The sequence below is a fragment of the Hyaena hyaena genome, unplaced genomic scaffold, assembly GCF_003009895.1.
Source record: "Hyaena hyaena isolate Hyena2069 unplaced genomic scaffold, ASM300989v1 scaffold_104, whole genome shotgun sequence".
NCBI lineage: Eukaryota > Metazoa > Chordata > Mammalia > Carnivora > Hyaenidae > Hyaena > Hyaena hyaena.
Window position 1 is genome coordinate 3,200,253 of NW_024080736.1, and position 25,684 is coordinate 3,225,936.

Here is a 25,684-nt window from a genome sequence, read left to right on the forward strand (position 1 = left end):
CGTTACCTTGGCTCGTTTCTTGCACAGCAGCACGACGATGCTCAGGTAGCCTGCCGCCGCGGCGTAGCCCAGAGGGGTCAGGCCGCTTTCTGAAGAGGCATCCACGTTGGCCCCAAACTCCAACAGCAGGGCAACCATTTCTGTGTAACCAAGATGAGACTGCACACACAGAATTGGAGCATTGTTTAAAACCTCTGTCCGGTAATTAATGTTGGCACCTCCCAAGATCAGCAGTCGGCTGACCTGGAAAGAAGTAAACAGAAATTACATTCAGGCCAATATCAGTTTCAATCTTTCAGCCTCCTTCAATGAAGTCCCCGGGGACCCCGCAACTGCAGCATGTAGTAGCCACCCTATTTTATAATCTTCATTTGCTCCTTCCTCAACACCTGGCCTTTAGAAAGGGTGGTAAAATGGCTCCCTTACATGAACTGCTCAGTCGTGAGCACAAACATCACCCACACCGTAGTTGTGTTCCCACAGTCTCTGCTAAGTGAACTGTTGGTCAGAAAAGCTTCTACCAAAACAAAGTCTACCTGAGATCAATTTATTGCCTAGAAGCAGGAGGACCTGATCCTCAAATCAGAGCCAGCTCATGGAAGGCAGTAGTTCAAGGGGTCTGGTCTTCATTTCACAGAATAAAATGCAACAATTTAAAATATATCCGATTATCATTGCTTCTCTGCTTTCTGGCTAAGATCAAGTATAAAATACATTAGATTATCAAAAAAAGGCTGATTGATAGGAGACCGTCTAAGGCAAGTCAAAGACCAATTAAACAGCTACTTAATTGTCCTAATTTTACTTTTGCATAACTTTAATCTGTCTGTAATTTACATGCATTTACCTTTATATTTGGAGTGTAGAGATTCCGTAAAGATGCCAGTGCCATGGAAAGGCCTTCTGTGCTATAGGAAATCCAGAGACCTTGGAGGATGGAAGATGACACGCCAACTTTTTTACTCAAACCCTGAAAAAGAAGTCAAGACAACTATTAGCCCAGCTGGCGAGTACCGTCGGTAGTGGATGAGTGGCCTCTAGGTTTGTTGTACTAATAAATGAGAAGAGAGTCTTGCCCTAACAATGACCATGGCCAGCAAAACCAATCTACTCATGGGGATAAAGACTAGTCCTGTAGCAACAAGCTAACTTAAATGGTCTCCATCTTAGCAGTCTCTGGCAACAAATCTACTTACTATCCCTCTTTTCTGCTATGCCGGATGTAATTCTTTCCCCACATCTTTTCTGACAAAGATAATGCAGTGTGGTCACTGATCTCCATCTCATTTTCTCCCTGAGCATTTGGGAAAAGATGTTTCCCAGTCTCCTTTACAGTTAGGTGGGCCATTTGACTGAATTCTGGCAAGTGAAGTATGGGCAGAAATAATATGTTGTGTCCAGGATTGGCCCTAAACCCCCACACTTTCTATTGCTTCTCTTGACTGCAGGCTGGAAGACCCAGTGGACTGGTCTGAGGTCCTAGACTATTTCAGAACTACCACATGGAGGGAGCCTGCCTAATGATCTTCCCTAAACTACAATGTGAGAGAGAAATAAACCTTTCTCAAGTCACTGAGATCCTACAGGTTTGTTATAGCAGCTGGCACTCCTCACCCTGACTAATAACACCCTAAAGTGATCACATCTGTTCATCCTGAGAAAAACAACATAGGTTTGATTGCCATCAGCAATGCATGTTCTCTAGTGTGACTGGAATAGGTCCCACTGCATGTACTAATGTTTGCCCCCTTCACGTGGCTTCTCCAAAAGGAAGTCAGAATAATTTTTAAAATTTCTGGATAGTCAGATATTATCTGACAATCATTTTACTATTCTGCCTATATCTGGCCGAAGTGAGTTAATGCAGGGAATCCTGAGGGAAGGAAGATAACAATGAAGTTTGGCACCTAATAAGTGGATCTGGAGAGGTAGTCTCTTAAAAAACTTAAGCTACTTCTGCCTGCTTTGTTCCTCTAAATGCAGGTTGTTTTTGCCTAGAATACCTGCTTATGTCCAAAACAGCAATTCATGGCCAACCTTAACCTTACTTTATTTATACTCCTTCTCCTAGTCCCCATGACTGAATTATTCTGAAGCAAATTCCAAACATCTTTTCAGTTACTATGTAACTATTTCAGTAAATGCCTCAAAAAAGATAAGGGCTCTGTTTAAATTTTTATTTGAGAGACAAAGTGAGAGAGAGAATGATAGAGAATGCAAGTGGGAGAGAGGGGCAAAGGGAGAGAAAGACAGGGAGAGAGAGAGGAAGAGGAAGAGAGAGAGTGGGAGAATCTCAAGCAGGTTCCATCTCAGCACAGAGGCCAATGCAGGGCTTGATCCCACGACCCTGGGGACCATGACCTGAGCTGAAATCAAGAGGGATGCTCAACCAACCAAGCTACTTAAAAGAAAGCTCAACATCATTATCATACCTAAAGTTAACATGGATCCTGTAATATCAAATATCCAGTGTTCAAATTTCCTTGATTGTCTCAAACAAAGCAATAATTTATTTTGATCTAAACTGTGATCTATAAAAGGCCCATATACTGTAACTGATTTTAAAACACTTTAAAAATATAAACGAATGAAATCTGGCCATTTGTAGCAACATGGGTACAACTTGAGGGTGTTATGCTGAGCAAAATAAGTCAGGCAGAGAAGGACAGATACCATATGTTCGCACATATAGGTGGATTAGGAGGAAGTTAATGGAGGAGGATGCGGGAGAAGAAGGGGAAAAATAGCTGGGGAGAGGGAGGGAGGCAAACCATGAGAGACTCCTGAATGCTGAGAACAAACTGAGGGCTGATGGGGGTGGGGGAGAGGGGAAGGGGGGTGATGGGCATGGAGGAGGGCACTTGTGGGGATGAGCACTGGGTGTTATATGGAAACCAACCTGACAATAAAGTATTTAAGGAAAAAAATAAAAATATAAAGGAAAAATTAGATACTCTTTATTAATTTTTTAAACAAAATACTGTGGACATATTCCATACATGTACACAGGCTTTTGCCTCATTCTATTTCAAGAGAGATGTATCATTATATGAATGTGCCATTCATATAATGCAGATGTATTATAATTTACTTAATTCACGCCCTTAGAGATGGGTATTTAGGTATTGTTTTATTCCTCACTATTAGAACTATGTTTCAAAGGTCATCTGTGTACATATATCTTTATACACTTGTGCAAGTATATCTGTAGGATATATATCTGGAAGTGGATGCTTTTATATTTTGAGCCATTTTAAGATGGCTTTGTTGATGTGGCTGGACTGTGTCTAAACACCCAACGTGAAATCAACAATTTGTCAAAATGAGGAAGGATGATGCTAACTAACTACATCTACTCTTCTTCTTTGTCTATCCTATCCTACTGATAAATAATGGACAAGAGGGTGAGCCAGAAAGGCTGGGTGAAATCCTGGCATAGAAGATCTTTGGGTTCCCAAAAGCATACTCCCAGGCTGGAAGGCTAAAACAGAATCCAGTTTTAAGCCCTTATACCACCCAGTGATTATTCCCATTTTTATCCTCCTCCACCGTTTGAAAATGGCTGCTACACTTCTAAATTATTCACATCCTCTCTGGCCTCCTCTCAGAGCCGAACTCTGTTGTGAGAGTGGGGTGCTCTGAAAAGAGTAAGAAGGGCTGACACATTTTCTGATTGCTCATTATTACTTGAGGGGTCTTTCATTTGTGCTAACAGCAGGGACATCAATCGCAATCTCTTTCATTTGGCTAAACAGTTCATATGCAAACAAATAAAATGAGGCAAACACAATGTTAAGTAGTTAGGATTATTGCCACATATGAGATTCACTATTTGTAAATTTCATATGAGAAACACATTTCTGGTTCTTTTTGGAAGAATTCCAAGTGCTACTCATCCTGGGCTGGAGTCCAGGCAAGTTAGGGTCTAGAGCTCACCTCCACGGTAGAGTCTGGAAAACCAGGAAATTTAGGGCCTCTCTGGGCCTCAGTCTCTTCCTGTGAGCCTCCCCATGATCTTTTGAGGAACAGTAAACTATATTAACCAATTATATAGAAATATCACTAGAAATTACTATTTATAGTCCAAGAGAGGAAACAATGGAAGACAAGCTCTATATATTGGGGTTGAAGGAAAAAAAGGAAGGGAATCCAACATTTATTCAGTATCTACTGTGTGTCAGGTTCTGTGCTAGGGCCTTTTTATACATTAGGTCCCTTAATCTAATCTCCATGATAGTCCTATGAAGTAGAATTTATTACTATTTTTATATAGGAGGAAACAACCTAGAGTGGGCTAAGTTAAGCTGCCCAAAGCCATACAACTATTAAAAAGTGGAGGTGGAATTAGAAGCCAAGTCCTTTTAACTCTGAAGTTCATGTTCCTTCCATTATACCATGTTAAACTTGAGCCAGGACTAGCTGGCAAAGTAGCAACAAGAGAAAACAAAGAAGCTGATTGCTGGCTTTTCCCATTACCTTTAATTCTGAACCATTCTCCACATTTGAGCCTCTTCCCTAAGGCTGTCTTTTTTTTTTTAAATGTTTACTTATTTTGAGAGAGATAGCATGAGCTGGGGAGGGGCAGAGAGACAGGGGGACAGAGGATCCAAAGCAGGCTCGGTGCTGTCAGTGGACTGCGGGACAGGGGGCTAGAATCCATGAACCGTGAGATCATGACCTGAGCCAAAATCAAGAGTCAGACGCTCAAACGACTGAGCCACCCAGGCGCCCCCAAAATTGTCTTTTTTTATCCTATACAATCCAATCTATTCCTATGCCCTTACTCTTAGAACTTCAACCAAGCATTCTTTCTTTTCCAAATACGGTATTTAAAGCAAAACTATGACGATGACCTGTAATAGTCAACTTTCTCTTAAACACTGACTTAAGTGAGATTCCTCAGATATGTTCACTTAATCCATAGAATATTATGAAGATTATTTTACAGAAGATTATTGCTGGACTAGTGTTTATTAACACTGGCAACAGACCTTTTGCACAAGGTCTCTGGCATCAGAGGGAGTTCGGAAAATGTATTTAGCTTCTTGGAAAGATACAGCAACTCATTCCTCTGCTCAGGGCCTAGAAGTTTGGCTTTAGTTTTCTTGAATGTAAATTGCTTCTTTTTTCTTTGTGATACTGAGGGACAGTTTCATTAAAAAGGTACCAAAGGAATTTTAAATGAGAAAGCCTAGGATGTTTAGAGAAAAGCTGGATGTTCCCAGAATGCCAAGTCATATTTTTTTAAAGTTCAAGGGGTCTTGGGTGTACTTCTACTTCTGATAATGGTGGATGTAAACTTCTTCTTGCTAAGGACAACTAGGAAAAGCTGTACAAAATTCAAAAATTATCCTCGTTAAAGAAATGGGAGGATTAACAGATTAGAGAAGAATTACTAGACCAAGTAAGGATAGGATGGAGCCCAGGAGAGCAGTTTAGAGCTACTTTTCTCCTAGACGTGTTTGCCAATTCTGCAGAGTTAGCTAGGAGTACTTTTGATAGCTTTGGGATTTTTACGGCAGGGCAGTGACATTCTTCTGTATGACACAGTAATGGTGAATACATATTAGACATTTGGCAAAATCCACAGAAGCATCTAAAACAGTTAAACCCCAATGTACAACTACAGACTACTGAGTTAATAATAACGCATCAATATAGGTTCATCAATTATAACAATGTGCCACACCAGTGTAACATGTAAATAATAGGGCAAACTGTGGTGAGGGAGTGAGTATATGGAAATTCTCTGTATCTTCTGTAAACCTAAAACTGCTCTAAAAAACAATGTCTATTTTTTTTTTTTTTAAAGCCTGGGTTCTACCCCAGAACAATGAATGATTATCTCTGGGAGTAAGGCTTTGATATGTGTATGTGTATGTGTGTGTGTGTTTGTTTAAAGTTCCCCCAGGAGAATCTAATGGATAGCCAAAGTTGAAAGTTTATCTATCTAGATCTATAGATAACTCTCTATACAAAGAGAATATACAAAGTCAAGTGAAAAAAAGTTATAGAATTACATGAAGAGTATGATTCTGTTTATGTCAAGTTTAAAAAAAGGAAATAATTCTGTATATTGCTTATGAATACATATCTATGTTGGAAAAGTACAAAATATGGATAAGAAGAACACATGTGAACGTTAGGATAGAAATGATCTTTGAAAAGGCAGAAAATGGGGTAAAAGAGACTTCTACATTTTCATTTCTCAAAAATAAAGAAAAAGATTTCAAGCAAACATGCAAAAATCTTAACACTTAATCAGATAGACAGTATTTGATTATTTAGTTATCTGTGCTTTCTGATATGTTTGAATTACAGTAACATTTTTAAAAATGGGAGAATAGGGATGTCTCCTCCTTGGAAACAAGAGAAAGGGAGGTAAGAATTGATGACACCACAGACTGATTTTTTTGGCAAGAGGAGGAGAGTAGTTAAAGGAAGTCACACTCAATGGCTATGATTTCTTCAGTGACTCATAAGTCAGGCTGTTTGGGGAGTTAGTTGACTTGATTAAGAGCCAGATAAAAAGGAAATGGGTAAGGGAACTGACTAAGAATAGACATTGGTAAATGAACGTCAATGAAATGGTCTAGTAAATGGGCCACCAAACAGCACCGAGGGTCCCAGTGAGGTTGAAGTAAATACATAGAAAATAAGCTTGAAATACTAGATTGGAGTATGAGCTTTACTTGTGCCATGGACTTGCTCTACTGATTTCTTCTGGTTGGTAGGACTGACTCTTTGCTTCTATGAGGTACAGGAGGAAAGAGTTTCAGTTAAGTTAAATTCAACTCAACAGAGGTGATAGGCAGGGTCCCATTATCAGGTAGGATGTAGCCAAAAATAACCTATAGTTAAATTACGAGCTCATGAATTCTTAAAGAGAACTTTAGGTTCAAATAACTCGAAAAGTGTTTCTTTAGTATCTGTAACTATTGCTCAGGCAGCAAGGGATCTCTCTTTGTCAGAGATGGAAGATAATGTAGTCCTTTCCTTAAATCTTTGTTAGAGTCTAAATTTGTACGTCTGTTTATCAGCTGCTCAGTAGTTTTGAATACTTCAAGAAAACAGGGAAAGCATAAAGAAATGACAGCAATCTCATCTTAGGGATCTTAGTTATGGCTCAGGTATCTTAAGATCATGGCAAAACTAATGTAGGGGCTCATGCAATGAGGTTCTTTAAAAAGAATTACTTATAAATATATTATTAGTGATCCACTTATAGATACTGAAGCATCTCAAATAAATCATTACTGTTCTTATCTGACCATCCATGTGGCCATGTCTGGTTATAATAAAAGGATCCTGATAAGCAAAGGGGACGGTGCCTTTAACTGTGGAGAAGGGGTTGGCAAACTGTGGCCTGGGGCTAAATCCAGCCTTTCACCAGTTTTTATAAATCATGTTTTACTGGAATATGACCATATCAATTTATATCTGCATTGTCTCTGGCTGTTTCTGAAATACAAATGGCAGAGTTAAGTGGTTTCAACAGAAACTATATGGATTGCAAAGCCGTTCTTCATCACTGCTCTAAAGGATGCTAGGTAACCTCTTAAGCAAAAAGGTAATATTACCATCTGGAATTTATGCTCATTATTAAGTCTTACTATCAGGAAAAGAGATTATTACTAATAATTTTGATCATACAACTTTAGATATATGTCTGGTGCTTTTCATTTTATAATGTACCCTTTTTAAGATATCTTATATCTATGATCCTTAAAACAATCCTGAGACTTAGATATTGTTTCACAGATGAGGAAATGGAAATGGCTCAAGTTAAGTGGTGGAGTCTGTACTTGAACCCATGCCTTCTGACTGATGTCGAAGGATCTTTCTTCTACCCACCAGATACCTACTTACCGCACTTGTCCCCCGAGTCAACAAATCTGTTCTGGTAAGAAATGTTATGGAACTGACCAATCAAAAAAACATTTTAGAGGGCAGCATTTAGGGAGCTAATTGCTAGAGCACTCTGAAATCCTTCCAATGACTAGACTCAATTCAAAGAAACACCCTGAATTATCAACTAGATTGAAATATCTCTGGCCACAATTTGCAAACAGCCTGGTTTCTTTTCATAGATTAAACAAAAAACAATCTAAATGGCAATTAGAGAATTACAAAAGAATTATAAGTGCTCTATATCAGTGGTCATTAGGGAAATGCAAATTAAAACTACAGTGAGATAACACTTCACTAAAATGGCTACAATAAGGAAGACAGTATCTAGCAAGTACTGGCAAGGGCTTGAAAAAATTAGAGTCCTCATACAGTGTTGGTGGGAATGTAAAGTGGGTGCAGCCACTTTGCAAAACAGATTGGCAATTCCTCAAAACATTAAATAAAGAGTTACTGTGTGTCCTGGCAATTCCATTCCTAGGCATATATGCAAGAGAAATAAAGACATGTCCACATAAAAACGTGAACACTCACACTGTAAATGTACTAAATGCCACTGAGTTATTACTTTAAAATGGTTAATTTTATTTAAAAAAAATCAAAAAAGGGGAAAATCTGTAAGCTGATGTGCACAGCAACATTATTCACAATAGCCAAAAAAATAGAAACAACTCAAATGTCCAGTTGGTGAATGGATAAATACAATGTGGTATATCTACAAAACAGAATTATTTGGCAATCAAAAGGAATCAAGTGCTAATACATGCTACAACATACATGAACGCTGAAAACATGCTAAATGAAAGAAGCCCGACATAGAACATCAAATATTGTATGATTCCATTTATATAAAATGTCCAGAAAAGTCAAATCTATAGAGACGAAGTAGACTGATGGCTGCCAGGAAGTATGGGGAGTACCTTCTGGTGGGCATGAGGTTTACTTTTAGGGTGGTGGATACTAATGGTGATGACAGTCATACAACTCTGTAAATATACTAAAAGTCACTCATTTGTACACTTAAATGGTTTCTTTTACAGCACATAAATTATACCTCAATAAAGCTGTTAAAAACAAAAAGAATGGAAAAGGCTTCTTTGCCAGTCAAATATCCAGAATTACAGACCTACAATCTCATATTTTTAAGGTAAAGACATTATATGCAATTTTTCATGAATAAAGATAAAACAAAGGTAATTTAAAATTAATTGGAAAGAAATATAAATTGGACTCTATGTCACTGCTGATTGGAAGTTTTAAGTCGTACTGGTTATAACCAGAGAGTCTGTTTTTGCCTTGACCTTCAACTGATGGGGACTGAAAATTCTAGAAGTGTGGGAGAAGCTAAAGTATATCATCAGGGAGCACTGTGCATTTAAAGAACCCTGAAAAGTGCACCACCAGGAAAGCCACAGTCCAAGTCTACATTCTTCAGCCCATGGGCATGTCATCACCATATGCTGCACACCCGAGTATTTATGGCCTGAATCACACATGGAGCCAGTCTTATCTCAGGCAACCATGTTGTCTGCAGCAACGTAAGATAAAACTGTGTCAGTGATAGGAGTGCAGGGTTTAAATGTAGGTTTCCATGTACTGGGTAATCATACGAGGTCAGAGACGTTTCATATCATTTATCTGTTAATGTGGTATTTATTTTATACAGAAAAGACAGGAATCAACTTCTGTGCATCTGATCCGAGGCAGATGGTGATGCTAAATGCCGAAGTGTTTAAAGGGGTAATGCTTAATACTTAATGTTACTTTCCTATCTCACTGAAGGATAATGATCTCAGAGTTTGTAGAAGGAGCAGACCCTTTCTGGTCCACTTGAAGTTGGAATGAGACACCTTGCTTGTTATTTTAGTCTCACTCTGCTCCTGCTAAGTAAGGTCACTGGGTACAGTCATTTTTGGTACAGTGATTTGTTAGATAAGACAATTATGATTCAAATAAAAGACCTGTCACTGTGGGTTTCACTTCTGTAGGTCTGATGAACAGGCTTCTCTAGCTGTGCGCTTATATACTGGGAAGAATTTGCTAGGCTCTTGGAGTTGCCCTTAATGCCATCTTTCTTTCTGAAGAGGCCTGTTTTATCTTTAACAGTATCCCTTGGGGGAAGTCCAACACAGAGAACTCTTTAAGATACTAATATTTCTCAATCCTGAGGCAGGAAGAGCATGTTGAAGAGACTGTGGGGATTGGAGGTAGCAGATGCAATAGCAAAATGTGGGCTAGAAAAATCAGGAGAGCAAATTTCTTTCTCGACTTTTGTACTTTATCCCCACAGCTGTTACTTAGACTGTAAGTTCCGTGAAATTAGGGACTAGTATCTTTTTTTGCTTTTGTATCCCTAGGACCTAGTACAATGCCTAGGTAAGTGCTAAGGAAACACACAAAGACACGCATACACAAACGGACGAATTCTGTGCCCTCTTCTGGGTCCTCTATTCCAGCCTTGTGGATGTTGAGAGAGGGAAGCGGATGCTATAGGGTTCTTAAAAATTGTAAAACTACCAGGAGAACAACTGGGATTGTACTTTGAATGGAGAATAGGGGAGGTAGCTCAAAGAAAGGTTAATGTTGGTTCCAGATAAGCAGTTTGAAAATCACAGCACCAGAAATATAAAAATCTTCATAAAACAATTATAAGAAAATTGAAAGAGTAACTTCTCTTAGTGATTTGTTTTTAGACATTGTGAAAATCTGCAACTAACTGGGACAGCATGCCTGTCTTCAGGACATGGTAGGTCATATACGTATGTGTATGTGTACAGAGTACACACAGACTTATGTGTATAGAGTACACACAGAGTACACACACGTATGTGTATATGCCCCTTACCTAAATGATTATACATGTACATTTCCTGAAAAGCCTAGCAATCTGCTAAACTGGGAGATGACAAATGTCATTCTCTTCCCAAAGGTCTGTGGAGGAACAGGCCATACATTTTAGGAGATGGACCAACTCTACAACAAAAAGCAGGGACTGTAAGGAAATGACAGTAGCTTCCCACATACAAGGTTGAGGAAAGCCTATTGGAGACGGAAAGAGAAAAGCCTTCAACTTCTCTAATTACCTTAAAAATGTGTGCTTTGAGGATGTGATGTCCCAGCTCTATAGTCTGCTGCCGGTTTAGTTTTCCTTCTTGGCGGGAAAACCAGAAAGCGAGTAATGTGTGACCACTCCTGCAAAAAGAAAAAGAGACTCATTTTAGAATTTTAAGGCCCCAGCTGTGTTGGTGGGGACTGTTCAGGTCTAGCCATACCTCCAGTGAAACTCCGTCTCATTCAACCAGTTTCTTAGAGAATGGCCCCTGAGGCTGGGCAAATAATGGGTATTGAAAGGTTCCTAGCTTTTACCAGTCCTTTACCCAGATCACAAGTGTGAATATCACAAAATGTCATTTCTAGTTGGCTTGCACCCATCCCACACACAGATGGCATTAAAAGATTCATTTTTATTTTCTGTCGCTGTGAACTCCTCTTATTTTACCGCGCTTTAAAAAATGTCAGTGCTCCTCAGGATCTCCTTTTTGGTCCTAGTCTGTCCTTTCTCCATTAGCTCATCCATTCTGAGAGCCTTCACCACCCCCTGTATCTTCTTCTCAATCTAGATTTCCCAGACTTATTCCAATATACATCCAACTGTCTACTGGATTTCTTCCACCTGGAGGTCCCACAGTATCTCAAGCTCAACATGTTCCCAGATGGATTAACAACCTCTTCCCCAAGTGAAGTCTTCTTTGATCTGCCTCTACCTTTCCCCCAGCTGAGAAATGGGGAGTACTTTCTTTTTGGTACAAGCATTATAGACTGTGTAGCTCTCCACTACAGTATCTAGCAGAGTATTTCCTGCTCTCTCCTCTAGGAGGCTGTAGGTCTCCTAACAGCATCCACTCCCCCATCACCTTGCTAATAGGTCCTTAATCTTAAGAAAGAGAAAACCCTCTTTTTTGCCTCTGCATGTTGTCTTATCAGCCCACGATACGCAGAACCGCCATGGCTCTCTTGCAATCATGTGGTCATCTGGTCAGAAGACAAAGATAACAGAAGGGCTAAGCTGAGAGAATTACAGATAAATAGCAAGTAAGCCCTGACTGTATGGCATCAGAAGCTGTCTGAAGTTTGGACTTTTTATATGAAGTAATAAATTTATTTACTGTTTAATCCATTTGAGTTGGAATTTTCTATTTCTTCTAGTTCAAAGCATCCTAATGACATATTCCTTTAAGTGTGAATGTGTGTATGCATATATGCATGTGTATGTATATGGTGTGTGTGTATTTCTATTTCTATTTATGACTGAAATTCCAAGTTATTTATATTCTCTGGAGTATCTAACACAGTATATTGCATATAAAAATTTTCAATACAATTTTTTGGAAGCAAAGCATATCTTTGGGATGCACTTTCTTGCCACATTTGCTCTGGCCTGTAGGAACTGTGGACACTTAGAACTGTCTCTCTATCCCCTCTCCCCCCAGGTTAGTGGTTAGTAGAATTCTTTATGCCACTGGTAACAAAATTCTTCTATTCCTTTCACTTGGACTATCATAGAAGAGGGAAATTAAACTGTTATCTCAGTTTCAAGTCTAATACATTAATCAAAAAGAAGGAAAAAGATGGCAAGTAAATTTTCACTGATGATGTTTCCCCTTGAAAAGAGACCCCAAAATCTACTGGATGATTTTCTCTTGTGTTGAACAATGGCTACTCCACCCGATTTAACATTTGGAGATACCTCATGCTAGGTATGAAAAACAAACACACTTTTAATTTCTTCTTCTTTTTTTTTTTTTTTTTAAGCTTCAGGAAAGAATCTGAAGAACAGGGTATGGGGTAACTCCCATCTTACACAGGAATCATTATAGAGAGATTTCATTCCAAAAAGACTTTAACAAGAACTTTTCTCATGTTCTACCCTTGAGATTCAAGAATTTCTGAATTCTAGTGGATACCACGCCAACTTATTCGACTGGATAAGATTAACCATAAGGGAAAGGAAGTTATTTAATTAAAAGAGTGTCTCAGAGAAGTATAGCCTGTATGGAATCCCCCGTATCATCTGAAGGTATGAGTTCTGATCGTTTCACATTCACAAAACCTGGAAATTGCTACTGAACTTTTATTTATCCTTTGAAAGCCCAATTTAGTTGGTAGGCTATTTAATAGAGCACAGATTAAGGTAGAAGACGACATGAAACATTTATAAAGTCCCCTACCTCAAGTTCTCAAAACCCTATCCAGTTACTAACATTGAAACTACTGTAGCCTCTCTGGTGTAAGAATTATTACTTTAAGTAATAATATTACTTGTCTGTAGACTCATCTAGATAGTACTAGAACCCTTGAATACAGGCCTCTGACCTACTCCCTATGCTTCAGGCCATTAATGAGAAATCATGCCCATCAGGGGTAAGATAAAAAAAACTCACGTCTGAGAAGGAAATGAATTGACACTGGACTAACGTTGCCCTCATGCTTTAATTTTACGACTGTAACAGATCCTGGTAAGATGTTTGCATTAGTATGCGTTTTAGCTAGCTAGAGATGACAGTGCTTCCTTCGTTGTTGTTGATCCGGCATTGAGGAGAAACAGCAAGTAATATAGGCCAAGGAAAAGATGAAGGTGACAAGGTAATTCATTTCTTTTTGGACACAAGTGTATCACATTATTCACAAAAATGGTTCTGATCAGTTCATTGGATGCAGAATTTATAGTGTTCAGCACATGAAGGATAATAGCAATTTATATCACATGCTGGCATTTCCATTTATCCCTTACTGTTTTGATAAGGTGTGGTGCCACTGGCTAATCTACTGTCTGAATGTGTTGCACTACATGTGTCTGTGTTTATTTCTATTTTTCTAATTATTTTCTCACTCCCAAACCTTACTCCTTTTGACTCTTAGCCTCCCCATTCTCTAAGATCACCAGCAGGCTCTTCATTTGTTGCCTTTTAGCCTATGAGTTTTGTCTTTCTCTTTTTTTCCTCTACATCAGGCCCTATTGACAACCTTCTCTGGAACTCTCTTCTCCTGACATCTGTGACACCAACCACCCTGGCACTTTAGCTCCCATTTCCTTCCGTGATGTAACTTCTCTGCTTTATTTCCAGTTTCCTCTCATGGGAATCTCAGTGAAATCTCCAGCACAGACATATTGTTTTGCTTCTCTAACTGCCTGCTGGATCCTTCTACCTTCAAATGATAATTCAAATGAACGGTCATATGACATTATTTGGAGTTGAAGCTTTCCCTCAAAACCAAATCTTTAAGACTTATTTTTTAGTATATTGCCAGTCACTCAGACATAAAATCTAGCAGGTGTTTTTCTCCTCTCTTTATACTTTCTCTCTTGGATAATTCCAAGAGCCTCATTCTCTCCACTTCCTACTCCTTGGCCCATGCCAATAATCTACAGTGCAGAAACTTGGTAAAAATGCTGCTCAGAATTCTTCAGTGGATTTATACTTCTTCTTAGACAGAATCTAAACTCCTCAGCATGGTATTCAAAGGCTCTCCATGACTTGTCTGACGTCTATTTCTTTTACCTCCTTACCTTGCGTTTCTAATTTCAGACAGAGTAAATTACTTTAGGATTTCAAACGTGCTCTCCCTCCGCCTGGAATTCCTTCCCTGTTTATTTCATCAGGTCAACTATTTCTCCTTCCTGAAGTCTCATGTCAAACCATCTCCTCTGTGAAACCTTCCCTGTCCCACCAGATAGCCTCAGGGGCTCTTTCCATTTGATTCTTGTTGGTACACATCTCCACCACACCTGCTGCAGCACGCTATCTGTATGTCAGTCTTCCCGCGAGACTGTATGGAGGCTGGAAGCCATGTTGTTTCACATATGTACCCTTAGGTAGTAGGAACCATATTTCAAGAATGACTAAATTCATAACACTGTGAAGTTGTACACTACCTTGGGGTTTTAAAAATACTTTAACGCTTTCTTAGATTCTCACAAACACCTATACTACAGGCATAGGACTAAATATTACTCCTAATATTATGGTGGAAGACTGAGACTCGGCAAGACTGAAGGACAGCTCCCAGCTCACAACACTGGGATATAAAAGAGCTGGGATGAGAACCCAGGGTTTTCTGAAACGCAGTTCCGTTAGGACACGGACAAGATTAGCAACTTGGTTTTCATTTGTGTGAAAAACGGGTACATTTGTGTGAAAAAGTCAACCAATGTAAAGAGCAATGTATTCATTTGTATGGTATAAACTCTGAATTCCTAACAATTAAAATCAGCAATTAATTTTGACATTTTTTGATTAGCATTTTGGGAGAAACTAGCTAAGAAATAGACGGAGCTCTCATCAGTGCGACATAATTTCATGCACGACTGAACACAAGTGTGTTTTCCCTCTATAATTAAAGATGATGGTATCAAAGTCAACTTTGTGTGGGTTCATATGTGATGATAAAGACCAAATGGGCGGGGCAGTGGTGAAGGCAGTAGAATTATTTCCACATAGGTCACCTTGTGATTCAAGGTTACATTGCAGATTTCCCTGTCTGCATTCACAGTGCTGCCTCTTCATCTGTGAAACGAAATAAAAATAGACCTATGTTCAAATCCTAGTTCTGTCACTAGGGAGCTCTGCAACCTTGGAAAAACTACTTAACCTCTCTGTAAGATGGGAATGGTGGTAAGTAACTTTCAGGACTGTGGTAAGAATTAAGTGAGCTATATTAAGTGAAATGTATTCTATATTTCTATTTTCCATAATAAGTAGCATAGTGCCACACTAAAGGAATGAATATTACCCACACATGACTTTAAACATATTGGAAGATGACTGTGCTCAAACAGAACTTTCATCTTTAGTGTGTGCAGCAGGGTGAAATGCGAGACCTATCCTTAACCTCAATCCTTTCCCCTCCCACACCTTGATCACAATAGCTTCACAGCCAAAAGAGAAATAAATCCACAGATCAGGGAACCATTAGTGGGGATGGGTGCTATACACTATTAGTCAAGGCAGGAAAACTTGGTTGTATAATTTTAGACAGAGAGGGGATAAGGACAGAGCTAACTGGTCCCTAAGAAATAAAGTCCCCTCTCTCTCTCTCTCCTAGAAATAAATTTTAAAAAAAAAATTAAAAAAAAAAATTAGGGGGTAGAGAGGAACAGCTGCTTCCGAAAGATCTGTGCTCCCTTCTACACCCAGCAGTTTTTGCTGGGAGGCAGCTACTCCGCCAGGAGCCTTGCATTCACATTCAACTGGGGTCGCAGACAGAGTTCCGGCTAATGGAATGCAGGCAGAAATTATATTCATCACTTCAGACCTGGCCCAGAAAAATTTTCTCCTTTGATTCCCATGATCTTACTTTCTCTCATTTCTTCTTCTAACTCTAATATTCCCCTTGGAAATTATCATTATTTGGATCATCACTTTCTCCTAGCATTTAATGAAACTATTCTCTTTTCATGCTTCTCAGCTTCCTGCTTTATACTCTTAACTTGGGTGATCTTGTTTAGTCCTTCAGCTTCTACTGTCTACTTATTTGCTGATAATCCATAACCCTGTGCTTTAAATTTTCTCTTTCTCCTTCCCTATTTTCCAAAGTCACATTTCTAAATATACTTGTGCATCTTCTTTGGATGCACATATCAATATGTCCAAAACAGGACTCACTTTCTCCCCATAAGCCTATTATTCTTCCTCCTGCCTGTGCTTCTGCTAGAAGCCCTCTTCCATCAGAATGTTCTATGTTGGTCAGTAGGTTCACTCCTTTCCATTATGCAAGGTAAGTTTTGGGAGTCATTTGTGAGCCCTCCACCCTCACTGTCTATACACAAAAAAAGATCAAGTACTTTTGAGTATCTCCAAAATGTCCCTCTCATATACAACTTGCTGTCTATTCTCACATTGTAGGTCTTGGCATTTCTCACCTACACTATTGCTATAAACCTTATAACTAGTATCCCTACTTGTACTCTCTCTTCTTCTTCAACCCATCCCTCCATACACCACTTTTCAGGGCTATTTTTCACATCATCAGAGTTAAAAGATCATTTCCTCTTCCCTAAAAAGGTATAGAGACTCCCTGTTATGTACAGAATAAATTGTGGAGTCTTAAATATGGCATTCAAAGCTTTTTTCCAAGTGACACTTGTAATCATTCTTGTGACCATGTGTCTTACCTTCTAATCACATCTTTTCACAATTCCCCAAAGACTTTCCTCTCTTTACACCTGCTTTTGCTGCTGCCATGACCTTTTCTTGCCTGTCCATAGTGCTCTCCCACTCCCACCGCAGTGCTTCATGGAATCAACTCATCCTTCAAGGCTCAACTTGAGTGTCACCTCTTCTGCACAGTATTTTCTCTTGGCCTGGGTTCCCAGGGTACTCTGTAGTAAGGCACTATTGTTGGTTGCTCTGGGTATGACTTCCCTTTGGCAGGTAATGGCTTTACTGTCAGGAAGGATCTCATTCACCGAAGTTTCTCTAGTGTCTAGCACAGTCACTGGTGTAGAGTAGAAGTTCAACAAATGTTTCATGAAATACATGCTAAGCAGATGGGCTCAAGGAAGAGCAGTACAAGGACTTCCAGATCTGCTTTCTAATTCACTACCGACTGTGGCTTTGAATTTGTAGGCATCTCTGTTGCCACTGTTTGACTGTGAGATGAGTAGAACCATGACTCAAATATGGAGAAGAGACTGACATTCCCCATCTTTATCTCTCATCTTAAAAATGCTGCCCGCAGCCACACTTTGGTGGATGCTGCCTCACAGTCTGCTTGTTGCTGTCAATTCTCAGCAAATGACACCCACACACCTTTGCAAAAATTCTTTCTTCCATCTTTGGCTTATCAGCCGGTAACTGCTTTGGCATGTTCTTGTCATGGAACCTGAATACAAAATATATTTGTAGTCAGCCTGTCCTACTGTTTCATATTCAAGATGGAAATTAACTGAAGGGGCCTGATGAAAGTAAACCTAAGTAGTGGACTATAAAAGTCAAGTGTGCCCAAGGTACGCCTTTGTAGAAATGGGTGGAGTGGCATTACTTCTTTTTAAACATGGATCTGGATAGAAATTTCCTCCCACTTTGCCCCCCAGTTTCCTGCTGCCCTTCTGTTCTGTTAATGCATCACTGCCCTGAGGCAAATGGACACTTCCCCTCAACAATGAAGTCTTTAGGCACTTGGCAGGGCCTCACGAGGCTGAAGAGCTACGACTCCATTGAATTGTCACAGTTTAAAACAATAACAGCAGGCACTTAAGATTTATCACTTATCTCTTCCTCCCCCAGGTTGCTCAGCTCTTTGTTTATACCCCTAGCATAGCATTCTGCCTTGATTTATAGCTTGTTATAAATGTGTCTATTAAAACCACTAACCTGTTAAGTCCTGGTGGACAGATCTTTCTAACTTGTATTTGTATCCTCCACAGTGCTTAACACAGAGGCTTGAAAACATGCCTTTATAACTGTTCACTAAATCCTTGCTGAAATGCATGTCTTTCTTACTCCTGACACGTGGTGATAGAGTGAACAAAAGACACCATTGAATTGTCAGAAGAGTTTCTCAAATATTTTTAGTTGCAAGCTTAAAATCAGTACCACTTATCATTCCTTTGCTGACTTACTAATTATTTGGAAAAAAAAAATTTACTGAGTGCTTACTGTGTGCCAAGTACTTAGAAAACATTAGGAAGACCAGGGTGAGCATGAGGTTCCTGTCCTCATGAGCTCACTCACATTCTAGAGGGGAAAATGGACAACATAAACAAGTGTGCACATATAACAAATTAATAACAGACTGTGACAACTGTTAGCAAAGAAGTATATAAGCTGCTGTGATAAAGAAAACAAAGAGGGACTTACTTATGTAAGGTGACAAGTGCAAGTCTCTCTGAGGGAATGGCATTTTAAGCTGAGATCTGAAGGAGGAGTGAGAGATGCTGCCATGTGAAGAGCCAGGGAAAGTGAGCTCCAGATGGAGGGAACTGTTAAGTGCAAAGGCCCAGAGGTGGGAGAGAGCTCAGCAAGTTCTAGGGATTAGCAGATGATCAGTTATGACCAGAGTATCATAATAAGAGGGAGAATGAATGAGCTCAATTTAAAAAGGTCGGCAGAAGCTATACAGGGCTTTGAAGAAACCATGAAAGGATTTTCGGGAGGAGGTTACCTGGTTGGATTTGTGCTTAAAAAAGTACTTTGGCTGCCGGTGGAGAATGGATTGAAGGCAAGACCCATTAGGAGGCGAAACAGTTCAAATGAGAACCGAGGGTGTGGTCCGTGGAGGTGGAAAGAAGTGAATACTTACAAGTAAAATCTGAATGGCAGAACCACGTGGGTATGCTGATGGCTGCAGGGAATACATGTCTCACAGCTGTGGGTGCTTATGGTTGAGAGACTAGATGGCTATGAGCAATTTTACCAAATGTGGAGGCCTGCTTTTGAAAGTCTCTACGGGCCGCTGAGTAAATTGCCGTACTCACAAAGTGTAAAACGTGCTGTCCTATCCCCCTAAGCTGGTAAGAACTCTCTCTGTTTGTGCCACTAACCTTGGTTTGACAATCCAGGGAAGCCTGTGGGACTCCTATCTCTTCATTCAGCCGTTGTTGCTTTAGAGACTCATTAACAGGACAAATTAGCCTCTATTTCTCACGCTACTTTTGGTGCCAAAACTTTGCCTTAATCACTTGCTCTGCTTCTCCCCGTTTTAGACTTTTAGGTAAGTTGTTTTAACCAGTATTTGCTATTCAGAGGGGCATACCCACTTATGAAAAAGTATACACACACACACACACACACACTTTTCAACATATAAAGCAACATTACTATCTCGTACCAAAATCAAACAATATATGAGAGTATAAGTCCTTTTGTGTTTTCTTTAGTTGACTCTTCCACATGCCTGGCAACTCATAAAATAATGCTTTCTCTCAGTCTTCTCATAAGCAGAACTATTTCGCTGTACATTTAATAACTTAGCAAACTTCACATGAGTTTTTATGACAGTAAGAATGATTACTAGCTTTTTCCAATCTTATTTTTGGATTTAAAACAGGAAAAAAGTGCTATAGCTGCCCATCTTCAAAGGTGCAAGAGTTTTAAAGATGGGAACAGTTTGCCTATTTGACTACAGATGTGAGTCCCATGATTTATGCCAAGAGAAAAGAAATTTGTAAAGCTGAAGGACATTCATGCAATTGGCAAACTGGACATATTCCAAGATATACATTAGATTTCATCTAATTTCTCTCTTGCATTTAATCACAAAACCATGACCGTCGGTCACTAGAGTAATAGTTCAGATAGGAGTCCCACATTTATTCTTGATGCCAATAGGGAGTTAGAAACTGGATTAGATAATAAAGAAAAAAATTATTGACAAATTAGGCAAATCTCCAATCATATATCCTTGAAATCTCTCCATGGAAACTACACATTCAAATCGTAACAGAAGAAGAATTCAGAACACTGAAGCAGATGTAGACTCAGAACAGAGATTAGAGAGTTAGAGAGAGTTAGTATTTCCAGGCAGGTAAGATCATTTCCTGATAGTCAAGTGCTATAAAAGATGTTTGGTACACCACCTTTTTCCTTGCTTGAACTCTTTCAAGTCCTAAGGGCTGTTTTATTTCCAGACCTTCCCCCCGCCCCCTTCTCATGATTCATCATTTTGCTGAATTCTTCCCTAATCCTTCTAGAAAGCACAGAGACCCTTCCCACTTTAAGGGTTTGCTGTGGGAGCCAGCAATGACTATCAGTAGTAATCTAGAGATCGTACTTCAGTGAGGGCAAGGTTGAATGTCATCCTGCCTGGAGGCTCATGTTTTGATTAAAACAAACAAACAAATAAGCAAACAAACATATATCACCATAACCACTCTGTGGTTATTTCAGACTTGTGTATTCTATAAGAAGCCAGGCTGTGCAGGTCCTCTGCACAGAGTTAGTTTTCCTTTTTAGGGGGAATGCTTTTTTTCCCTTAGGCATGCTGACTCTTCTCAGACACTGCTTCGTGGCAGTGGATTTTGGAGTATCAGGCCTCCAGTGTGTGATTCAAGGACGAACAGGACCAAAACGATCAGGGAAGACCTTAACAGACCATGTACTATAAGATATCAACTCTGGTCACAAAGAATGAATACTCAACTATGCCCACAAGGAACAGGCAGGATTTGTGCAGCCCTTCCCCTTTTTCACTCGCCATAAAATTTGCTTCTCTTAGTTTGAGGAAGTCAGGTCAACCCAAATTAGGCTCCCAAATCATAACTTCATTAGGTTGTATCTGCTCAGTACGCAAAGAAGTTCACAAGCCTCATGTGTTTTATTCAAAAAGTTAAAAATACCGAGTCTTCTAATCTTTATATAAAAGTCTTATGTATATATTCATATATATACACGTATATATTCATATACGTATGAATTCATATATATACATTATATATATATCTCGTTGATCTGTGAGCTGTTCCTGTGGAAGGGAAGACTTGATATCATGAATATGGAGGTTGTGAAGAAAGGAAACCAAAAACGAAAGGGGGTTCATGCAGGGCTAGTGTAAGGCTGTGCAGAAACGTTAAGCCAGCAGCCCCTGTTTACTCTATCAAAGTCATTAATAGGTTAATAAGAAAGACTGATGACTTCTTTTCTCAAACGCCTTACTTACATGCACAAGTTGCTTCAAATGGGTTTGCTATCGCCCTCTTATTAGCATAATAGCAGAGATTAGTTTATACGATTAGTGAGTTAATCTGATATCTCAGTGCCCATGGGAATAAAATATAAAATGGATTAATTTCAGAGTACGACAGGATATGACAGTGATGAATAGGGAGAAATGAAAAGCAGAATAAGGTGGTGAGGTCTAAGGTTTGTGAGGGCTCCAAGAGGCATATTTTCATCCAGAATGCAGGTCCAAAATCTTAGAAATTCTGATGTGGTAAAAGATTTTTCAATCTGCTTTCAGTTCGATCTCACACACACACACACACACACACACACACACACACACACACACACACACACCCTGTTACCACACTGAGAAAGGACATCTATAGCATCTTTCTGTGACAGTTGTTATGTTTATGCAACATTCACTCCCTCTGGGATGTCAGTTCTCTGCTCTGATCCTGGGACAACAGGCTGTCCGATATTTAAAATAAGGAAAACTCTATCTCAGCTGTAGCACTGACCTCCGGCTCTGCTACTTCCTCTTTCCAGTATCATCTTCAATTACTGACTCTCTTCAGCTTAACAGAAGTACCTCTGTGGGTGGCCTATTTCTGGTGAAGATCAACTACTTTTTGGCTTCAGAATACAATATTCTCATCTGTGTCTAATTTCCTAATAAGGTTGGCAAGTTCAGGGTGAACGAGTGAGTGTTGAAAGCTCAGAAAAATGGACGAGAAAAGATAGAGATGTTTTGCTACCTCTGAGAGTTCTCCCTACACTGAGACAGGCATGTCAGCACTGGCTTCTGTAGCAGTATTTCAGAGGCACCGAGCTGGTCTCTCTGGTCTACTGAAATACATGAGATGCTCTAGAGAGAAACTAGGGAGAAACTGGAGAGCAGAGGGGGAATGTACAGGAAGTAGAGGCTGAAGGCCATAGAGACAAATCCTGCTTTGCAAGAGTCCTGTTAATCAGACTTGCCTGAAACAGAAAGCAATTACAGCCAGTTTCTTTGAAAGGTCAGCTTGGGCCTTGCCAATAGCATTAAATTCTTAGTGATTTTCCATCTCATTGACCCAGGAGGCCTCAAGCTCTAAGATCAATACTGTAGTAACAAAGCTGGTGCCAGACAGTGCTGGGTAGAAGGCCGAATTCCAACTGAAATGAAATGTAAGGAAGCTTTTCTGATAACTCCTGGTCCTACTATTTTACTCTTTCTGCCATTAAGTGATATATGATGATCCCTGAGCAGCTCTGAGTGGTATTCCATCACTAGGGAACAGACTACACAGCATCTGAAGTTAGAAGTGTTTGCTTGTCCCAGTGCATCAGCTTGTTGCCAAAACGCTTCTAGTTAATAAATTATGTTGAGAAGGTAATCCTGTTGTAAGGATACAGTTGATTCAGTAGAAGCCTGGCTGCCTTGGACCTCAGCTTTCAATTCTTTGAGTTGTTCCAAGAGAGGGAACAGATCAACTAGCAAAGTTTCCCTGGAAACTGATTTCAAAGTCTTCATTAGGCAATTCTAGATTGGTCTCTTTTTCTTAAATATGTGGTTGCCAACTCTACGTATTAAGCATCACAGCAGTACTAGTGGGATTTATAACAAAATACTCTCAGGAAGCCATAAAATTCATAGAAGAGACTCAGATTCTGGTTTTGTTTTGTTTTGTTTTTTTAAATCTTGTGCCCCTGAATGCTAATAGCAGAAGACTACTGCTGCCTATCCAATTAGCCACAGGATTTAGTTGAAGTATATCTGAAGGGTCTACTACTGCAAAGAGAGGAGAGGAAAAAGCACATTCCCTGAACACTTTCTTCGTACTCTGTACTATTCTAGGTACTACATGACCTCACTTAATTCTCAACAATTTTAGGAATTATTACCTCTTTTACATAGATAAGAAAATTGTCTCAGAAACATGTAACTCTCTAAAGGTCACAGTTCCTAGAAGAAATAGATTTGTATGCAGGTATTGACTCAAAAATCCATGTTCTTTCCACTATAGCTTGTTTCTTTAAGTTTCCCTCTCAGGAAAATACCACAAAATCTACTGCTTGGCTTACTATCTTCATCAGAATCTGGAACTAATTTTCTAATGATTTTGCAGGAAGTAGGCCGAGCAGCATGCCCACAAGCACAGTTGTTTGAAGGCAGGCCGGGTGGAGAACACTCCAGGAGAGAAATAACACCCCAGCATGGTCAGAGAGGTTCAGTCTCTCTGGTGAGTCATGGTCAGAGGCACAGGCAAGTTTGGCCTTTCTTCTTTTTGAGCCAGAATAAGCTCTGCATTTGCCAGCTATGTTGCTGGTGTCTTTTTTGTTTCCGGGAAGTCAGGGATAGATCTGCTTTTGAAATCACTAACTTTATTAAAAGAATAATTCTTTCGCTTAGCATAACACCCGAGGGAGAGGGAAGGAGGCAAACCATGCGAGACTCTTGAATGGCCAGAACAAACGGAGGGCTGATGGGGGTGGGGGGTAGGGGAAAGGGGCACTTTCCTAAAACAGATGGAGGAGGGCACTTGTGGGGATGAGCACTGGGTGTTCTATGGAAACCAACTTGACAATAAACTATTAAAAAAATAAAAGAAATAAAAGAATAATTCTTTTAAAAAGGTTAGCATGGAGGAGTAGAAAGCACTCCCCATTAGGATGCGAGAGATCTAGTTCTACCCAAGGGATTGGGAAGTAAGTTTCATACAGAGTCTGGTTTGTTGAGCTGAGAACAATTAAGTCAGGGTCAGGCTCATCAGGAAAGAGTGCTGGGGATGCACGGATGCAGGGCAGGGGAGTGGCGGTACATATCACATATTTGCCATTCTTTTCCTAGTCCTTCCTCCTTCCCCTCACCTGTTAACTTGCTGACTTCCAGCACTGATTCCACATCTTAAGGCCTTTGTAGTACAATGGCGACAATGGCACCTTACTCATCTAAAGGTAGAGCAGCTGGACCAGCTGATGATCTCTTTAGGTCTGTTTCAGCTGTGAGGTTTAAGATTCCATTTTCCAGCACAAATCTTAGCACAGACTGGGCTTTAATGGGGTTACTTGCTAGTGGTTTTAACATGGTATGGCTTTTAAAAGGGCAATCACAATTTTAAAATGATTCTGCTCTAAGTCAAAGAGATGAACAATATATCAATTCTTTCTTCATATCTAAAGAACACTAAGGAAGTGTGTTAAGTGGCTAAATTAATTATAGCCTGGGTCCACTAGCACAGAGAAGATTATTTAGGAATATAGAGGAATGTAGGGGAGCATTCTAAATATATATGCAGGTTTTGAGTCTTAAAAGTAACACCGTGAGGAAATAAATTAGTTCACCTCGTTACAGCCTGGCCTGGAGAAGAAACAGAGATGATGTTTCCTCTGTGTGAAATGTTCAATGAAGAACACTTCTCACTGTTTTCAATACCCATGCTCCATGCAATAAATACAAAATAGGCTCAGAATTGCTTATTACAGGTCTATGGCTTACCTGGGATCACAGAGAAATTTGGTTTTCTCTCCTTCTTCTCTCCAGATAAGCCATTCTCGAAAAGAAGGATGTACAAACATACGAGTCATGTCTCTGCGCTTGATTAGGAACATGGAGAGGTTCTCCATTCTCTGCTGAAAATCCTCCCATTCTAGGGTGCCTTCAATGCTACCAGCATTGATGGCCTGGAAGATATGTTCATCAGTCAGTGGGTGCAGGGAGGCCACTGCCACATTCAGGAGAGGCATCACCCGGTCAAAGGAAGACTGGGTTGGGAACTTCATATTGCACTGGAGTAAATAAACCTCAGAGAGTGACACAGGAACTACTTTGTAGCTAGAGCTCTTTAACACTAGATAGCCTTTCTCTATGAGGTCAAATGTAAGTTTCAGGTATAGATAGGACCCTTGACTGAGGGTCTTGAGATGAGAACTGAGTTTGCCAAATGTAGTATTGTCCATTTTGCCATTAAGTGAAATGTTATTCTGGATCTCTGAGCTGCTGTGTATCCGGTGCAGGATGTAAGCCTGCAGGTCCTGGTCTATGGCTTCATTCTCTTCTAGTCGATCCAAAAAAATCCTATGGAAAGGCAGCAGCTTGGTAATTTCCTAAAACAGATGGAGAGAGAGAGAGA

The 25,684-nt window shown here is 39.8% G+C and overlaps 1 protein-coding gene across 5 annotated transcripts in view; it reads right to left on the reverse strand.

Annotated features, from left to right (window-relative positions):
* TANC2 (tetratricopeptide repeat, ankyrin repeat and coiled-coil containing 2) overlaps positions 1-25,684 on the reverse strand; it is a 374,283-nt gene that overhangs the window by 34,790 nt on the left and 313,809 nt on the right. For all 5 annotated transcript variants that reach the window (XM_039235906.1, XM_039235904.1, XM_039235903.1 and 2 more), the window contains exons 13-16: positions 25,051-25,658; positions 10,992-11,100; positions 848-970; positions 7-243 (exon numbers count right to left, since the gene is read on the reverse strand). In XM_039235906.1, coding sequence (XP_039091837.1) covers positions 7-243; positions 848-970; positions 10,992-11,100; positions 25,051-25,658 — 1,077 coding nt within the window. The remainder of the gene's footprint in view (positions 1-6; positions 244-847; positions 971-10,991; positions 11,101-25,050; positions 25,659-25,684) is intronic.